General features: G+C 50.1%; 1 protein-coding gene across 1 annotated transcript in view; it reads right to left on the bottom strand.

Annotated features, from left to right (window-relative positions):
- Window positions 1-7,500, bottom strand: part of znrf3 (zinc and ring finger 3) — a 74,941-nt gene that overhangs the window by 13,866 nt on the left and 53,575 nt on the right. The window contains exon 3 of the mRNA XM_084439997.1: window positions 418-492. Coding sequence (XP_084296123.1) covers window positions 418-492 — 75 coding nt within the window. The remainder of the gene's footprint in view (window positions 1-417; window positions 493-7,500) is intronic.

Raw genomic sequence — 7,500 nt, 5'->3', positions numbered from 1 at the left:
CCTCCAGCCCTCCAAGTCTTCCAGCGCAGCTTTGAGCTCAGAGCTCCGACGCTGAGAGAGGCCCCAGCGTGGTGTGGAGCGCAGCTCAACAGAGAAGCACCATTGTTTGTCCACACACACAACCTGCTCAATGGCAGGATATGTTTCCCATGAGTTCAGCTTTGGGACACATTCAGACGAGAGAGGAGGGGAGAGAGAGAGAGAGAAGGGGGGAGAGAGAGAGAGAGAGAGAGAGAGAGAAAGAGAGAGAGAAAGAGAGAGAGAGAAAGAGAGAGAGAGAGGGAGAGAGAGAGAGAAACCCTTTCAAGAGAAAGTGAGTGATCTTCTTAAACCTTTTTAGTGCATCAGCCTCACTTTGCGATTGTGTGCCCAGAACGTATGGGGTGCGTGTATGTGTGTGTGTGTGTGTGTACTGACCTGATCAATGGCATCAGGGTTTTCCGACACGTCAAAGATGACAGCCGTCGCTCCTCTCTGAACTGCTCTCTTCGCCTACAAACAACACAAACACAAACCATTAAAGATTAAACATCACATCACAAGAAAACAAATACACAGTCAACAAGGGCACCGTGCATTACACAACCAGATCTCACAAGTTAACGTTCAACTCTTGATTGTGTAAGACAGCAGAATGTTTATTTTCAGAAAGTGAATTTCAATGTTCCATTATAGACCACTAGAGGGGGCTCTGCGACTTTGAAATGACTCCAACCATTCAGCAAGAACAGAGAGGGAGAGAGAGAGAGGGGGGGGGGCAGAAGGGGAGAGAGAGAGAGGGGGGGGCAGAAGGGGAGAGAGAGAGAGAGAGGAAGGGAGGGTGAGAGACAGTGAGAAAGAGAGAGAGGGTGAGAGAGAAAGCGCGAGAGGTGAGAGAGAGTGAGAAAGAGAGAGAGGGAGAGAAAGAGAGAGAGAGCAAGGGAGGGTGAGAGAGAGGGTGGGGGGTGAGTCAACCAGCATCAGCATGAAGAAGTAAACAGACGGATAAAACATTGCGGTGGTGCCTCCTCAAAAAACTCCTGAGGACATCTGATCTGCTGGACGTACCTATAATACAGTCATGTACTACAGGTGTGCTCCAGTGTCCGTGGTAGCCTGGCACCTCTAGAACTGCTGCTAACAAGCACCACTGTCCTCCCCTCTAAGCACCTCAGTATCACTGGTGGTGGTGAGGACCCCAGCTAGGTCCCGCATTTCAGCATGAACTCTCCAAGTTAGCCCTACAACCGCTACCAAGATCTCCAACAAGTTCTCCAACAACCGTCACCAAGTTCTCCAACAACAAGTTCTCCAACCACAAGTTCTCCAACAAGTTCTCTAACAAGTTCTCTAACAAGTTCTCCAACAACCGCCACCAAGTTCTCCAACAAGTTCTCCAAAAACCACTACCAAGTTATACAACAAGTTCTCCAACAACAAGTTCTCCAACAATACGTTCTCTAACAATCTCTACCAAGTTCTCCAACAACTGATTACAAGTTTTCCAGCAACTGCTTCGAAAGAAGTGAGATGAGATGTGAGAAGAAGTGAGATGAGATGTGAGAAGTGAGATGAGATTCTTAAACATGGGATTTGAGAGAAGAGTTTGGGGTTCTGCAGTCTTTTGATGGTTCCAACTAGAGTCCAGAAGATAATGGAAGCCGTTTAATTCTGCAGAGCCCGAGGTGTCTCCACTCTGAATATAAACTAGGGATGTCTCCGCTCTGAATCTAAATGGTCTTCTCCCTCGTTGAAAACATTTTATCTCAACTCTCGCTTCCCTCTAACAGCTATTCTGGCCCTGGCTGCTTCGGCAGCCTGTTCAGACGTCCTGAAGTCGTGATCTAAAAGAGGGCTGTCGCCAGAATCCTATCCTGGTATTATCCTGCTCCCCTGAGCCACTGCCAGGACTCTTTAGGAGGGAAGAGAGGAGGAGAGAGGAGAGGGGGAGGAGAGAGGAGGAGGAGAGGAGAGGGGGAGGAGAGGAGGAGAGAGGAGGAGAGGAGAGGAGGAGGAGAAGAGGGGGAGGAGAGGAGGAGAGGAGAGGAGGAGAGGAGAGGGGGAGGAGAGAGGAGGAGGAGGAGAGGGGGAGGAGAGGAGGGGAGGAGGAGGAGAGGAAAGGGGGAGAAGAGGAGAGAGGAGGAGGAGAGGAGAGGGGAAGGAGGAGAGGGGGTATAAAAAAAAGTTCAAAGTGACAACGTACAGTGCCATGACTATGCTATTGAGGGGCTGAACAGTGTCACACGCTTATACAGGAACTAGAGGGGAGGGCTCGCAGGGTCCAGCCATGTTAAATCCACAAGGAGCCTTTCGTCAATCTGCGGTTTCATTGAGCAAGGTTGACCGAGCAGGAACACCATGGAACAAGAGCTCTGCTGGCCTCTTCTGACTTGCTATTTTCACCCTGAGGGGCAGGGGAAGGACGTTTACAGCGTTTGATGGTTTCCTGAGTCTTTGAGCCGTGTGTCTAACGACCAAACATGATGGTTATCACAGAACTGTTTTCCTATCATCATACCAAGTATCTGAACACATCCATCAGAGGGAGGACACTTCAGATACGCAGAGCAAGAGAAAGAGAGAGAGAGAGAGAGAGAGAGAGAAAGAGAGAGAGAAGGAGAATAATTTGGTGTATAAGAGATCTATCTATCTATAGCCAGGCACTTCTCCATCCTGCTCCTCCTCTCTGCCAACTGAAGAAAGGGTGAGAGAGAAAGAGAAAGAGAGAGAGAGAGAGAGAGAGAGAGAGGGAGAGAGAGAGGGAGGGAGAGAGGGAGAGAGAGGGAGAGAGGGAGAGAGGGAGAGAGGGAGTAAGAGAGGGAGAGAGAGAGGGAGAGAGAGAGAGAGAGGGAGAGAGAGAGAGAGAGAGAGAGAGAGGGAGAGAGAAAGAGAGAGAGAGAGGGAGAGAGGGAGAGAGAGAGAGGGAGAGAGAGAGAGAGAGAGAGAGAGAGAGAGAGAGAGCAGGAGGATCAGCTTTATAACAGACACAGGAAGCCGTCTGTTAACTTGACTCCACCGCCAGGTCAGGATAGAACAGGTCTGAGAGGACAGGAGGGACTTTCTTCAGCAGGATTTCCAAGAACATGTTCAAATAATGTTAATGTTCATTCGTCAGCTCATGTGAGAGGTCAGGAAGCATTCTTTCCAAGAATGGATACATCTATTCTACATCTCCCGGTTCCCCCAAAAGCACAAGCCTCGGAGATTCAGACGGGCGAGTCTGTCTCTCTCTCTGCCGTTCCCTCTCACCCCGGTTTGTGCTTCATATTTAACGCCCAAGCCCATTTCATTCAGGCCACGTCTGCTCCTTTGAAGTCAGAAATCCCAGTTCATAACCAACGTCTCTCGGCGGGAGGAGAAAGTCGTCTCCCTCTCTCTCCTGAAGAATCTGCGCTGCAGTGCAGGGACTTGTACAGAAAAATGTACCTACGGGCGAGATCTCCCTCTCCTGAAAAACCTCTGATGCACCCTCCGAGCACCCCCCCCCCCTCTCTCACACACTCACACACACACACACACACACACACACACACACACACACACACACACACACACACACACACACACACACACACACAGTCAGGAGAGGGAGGATGAGAGGGTTGTGAACATCAGGAAACGACCCCCTCAGTGCTGAACTGTGCCCCCCCCCCCCCCCCCCCACACTTCTGTAAAATCAGGTTAAGTTGGTCACATTACCGCTTAAGTTACCGTGACGTGACTATGCACCCTTCCTCCGTCACCTACTCCCGTTCCACGCTCTTAACATAACACACTTCCTCTCTCGCTACGCAGCTGACTGTGACCAAGCAAAGCTTCCTCTTAAGAGAGCCAAGGTTCTGATCAGACGATTCTGTTGGCTCCGTCTGATCCGAGCCGGCACCCAAGGTCAAGCGCCGCTGGTTCCTCGGTTTCGGGACGGGGAGCTGCTGGGTCCCTCCTCACACCCTCCGAACCAGGGCACGGTGGCGCGTCGACCACCCACCCCCAAAAAACACTCCGTCCAAACCAAGTCATCAAGAAGGCAACCACAGCTCACAACAGAGGAATGCTGTATTATGACTAGAGAATAACCGCTAGAACTGCTTAAACACCAAATTCCATAAACTATAAACATCAAATTATGTCGCAGAAGTGGTTTGAATGAGGCCCTGCCTGCCTTCACCGGACCTCAGCTGCCCGCTCAGCGCTGGCCTGACCTGGCCTGGCCCGGCCCACAGACCACTACAGACCTGGACTACAGACCTAGACTACAGACCCAGACTACAGACCTGGACTACAGACCTAGACTACAGACCTAGACTACAGACCTAGACTACAGACCTGGACTACAGACCTGGACTACCCTGGACTACAGACCTGGACTACCCTGGACTACAGACCTGGACTACAGACCTGGACTACAGACCTGGACTACCCTGGACTACAGACCTGGACTACCCTGGACTACAGACCTGGACTACCCTGGACTAGAGACCTGGACTACCCTGGACTAGACACCTGGACTACAGACCTGGACTACCCTGGACTACAGACCTGGACTACAGACCCAGACTACAGACCCGGACTACAGACCTGGACTACCCTGGACTACCCTGGACTACAGACCTGGACTACCCTGGACTACCCTGGACTACAGACCTGGACTACAGACCTGGACTACAGACCCAGACTACAGACCCGGACTACAGACCTGGACTATCCTGGACTATCCTGGACTACCCTGGACAACAGACCTGGACTACCCTGGACTACAGACCCAGACTACAGACCTGGACTACAGACCTGGACTACAGACCTGGACTATAGACCCAGACTACAGACCTGGACTACAGGCCGGCGTCTGAAACCGCAGCGTGGAGAGCCAGTCTAGACGCCCGCGGACGCGCTGGAGGAGCCAGCTGAGCCGGCCAGGAGGGAGATGGACAGTCTGGGACGGACTTTTCTCAGCCTCCACATTCTGTGGTTGACGACGACGCGGGTCTCAGAGGGTAAAACTCAGACATGCTCACTCTTAAATACACATAATCACTGTTCAGCTCACACACACACACACGCACGCACGCACACACGCACACAAACCAGAACAGACACTTGCTCACGCATGCACATACTCACACATACACACACAGTTACACTAGCAAACACTCTCAAACACAGACGCAAAACGACACAAACATACAGTACCCGCATAGACACCACACGCACGCAAGCACGCACGCACACACGCACACACACACACACACTGTGTGTTTGGGCTGAACTCACCAATCAACTCTCCTTTTCTAAATCTCTCCCCTGCTTCCTCCCCTCTTTCCCTCCAGTCACCCTCCTCCTCCCTCCCTCCCTCCTCTCCCTTTTCACTCTCCCCCTCTCATCCTCCTCTCTCTCTCCTCCTCTTCCTCCCTCTCTCCGCCATGCTATAATTAAGGTCATTACAGTAAGTCTTCAGAAGGCTTTCCTCTGCCATCATGCTGTAATTTGATGTTGCCTCCTGGCTCTACTCTTTATTAAAAGATAAAGGCATACTTTCCTCCCAAGGATTCTCTTATATGTGGTCGCCCCTTTTTTCTCCTTGCTTCTTTTAAGTGTGTGTGTGTGTGTGTGTGTGTGTGTGTGTGTGTGTGTGTGTGTGTGCGCGCTGGAAGGACATTATTTACATTCTAGTCGCTGCAGTGTGCAGGCTGCTGTTGGGTCGATTTAAAGCTTGTCTCGTCTAGTCTACCAGACGAGAAGTATTTGAAATTATTGTTCCAATCAAGTTTTTTTTTCTTCATATATATTTTGTATTCTTTGTTGAACCAGAGAAAAAATCACATTGAGATTTACATCATTGCAAGTGAGCAAGAAAGCAGCATACATAATTTCAGACATTCGATACAACAGCAATACAGCACATAAGGTACATCAACAGATTAAAAAATAACCCCCCCAAAAAACAGAAAAGATCTCAAAAGAACAGGCTTCCTAATTTTTGGTATAAAAACGACAAAGTCCAACATTAATAAAGAGTATAACTCTCAACATGAACCATCCTCCGCATGGTCTCCAAGCGCCACACCTTAGAAACGTGCATTCTTATGTCATCAGCTCTCCAACCCGGGCTTGATCAGTTGGCATAACATGATCAAGTTGCGGGTCATTTTGCAAGATTTTCCAATCAATCAATCAATCAATGCTTTATTTTTATAGCGCATTTCATACACAGAGGCAACACAATACGCTCATACCTCATGTCTGCAAAATAATTATTACTTATACAACGGATACGAGCTGATATTCTTCACACCCAGTCATGATCAATGTTCTCTCACATCGCAATGAAACTACTGACCTGAACACAAGCACAACATTTAGCCTATATTGGCCACAATGTCGATTTAATGACAGCATAGCACTGCGACTTGCACTACACCTTTACTCTTCAGAGCTACGCCCATTCTCCTCCACCAATAACACAACGAGGTCAGCGGGGCCAAGCGCAGCCTCCAGCAGCCTCCTCTGGGCTGGTGACCCCCAGCCTCATCCCTCGCTCATCCCTCCTCTCTGGGCTGGTGACCCTCAGCCTCATCCCTCCTCTCTGGGCTGGTGACCCTCAGCCTCATCCCTCCCTCATCCCTCCTCTCTGGGCTGGTGACCCCCAGCCTCATCCCTCCTCTCTGGGCTGGTGACCCCCAGCCTCATCCCTCCCTCATCCCTCCAGGTCAGAGCAGGGACTCAGAGACTACACAGCAGACACTCAACAGAGAGAAACACCACACACACGCACACGCACACACACACGCACGCATTTCAGCGTTTGTGACGCCCCCTCCCGCTCAGCTCGGCCGGAGCCCTTTACCAGAGGAGAGGAAACTTCAGCGACACTCAAAACTTTTTCTTTTTCCGTGGAGGTACAACAAGTTTCTGAAACGCGTAACAACCCACTTGTGCTGCAGCACCAGCAGAGGGTGCGCCGGCGAGGCCCAGGTCTCCGGACGCTCTGGGTGAACGCTGCGCTGAGTCAGCGAACCTGGAGAGGGAGGAGTCACTTCAACCAGTCACCAACCACCACCACCACCACCACCACCACAGTCATTAACATCACCATGAGGAGCATGGTTTAATAATATTACACTGGAGATGAACATGGTCATGGTCATTAATAATATTACACTGGAGATGAACATGGCCATGGTTTAATATTACAGAGGAGGTGAACATGGTCATGGTTTAATGATATTACTGGAGATGAACATGATCATGGTTTAGCCTAATAATATTACACTGGAGATGAACATGGTCATGGATTCATATTATTATACTGGAGAGGAACATGGTCATGGATATACTGGAGAGAAACATGGTCATGGATTAATAATATTATACTGGAGAGGAACATGGTCATAGTTGTTACCTCCTCCCCAGTGACAGCGCAGGACGAGAGGTAATGTTTTCGGTGACCATCCATACATCCGTCCATCAGCAGGATTACGATACGCAAAAACTATTGCACAGATTTTCCTGAAACTGGGTGGAGGG

Source organism: Borostomias antarcticus (genome assembly GCF_949987555.1).
Source record: "Borostomias antarcticus genome assembly, chromosome: 6".
Classification (NCBI taxonomy): Eukaryota; Metazoa; Chordata; class Actinopteri; order Stomiiformes; family Stomiidae; genus Borostomias; species Borostomias antarcticus.
The sequence above is the reverse complement of the archived record's forward strand: the minus strand, read 5'-3'. Positions and strand labels throughout refer to the sequence as shown.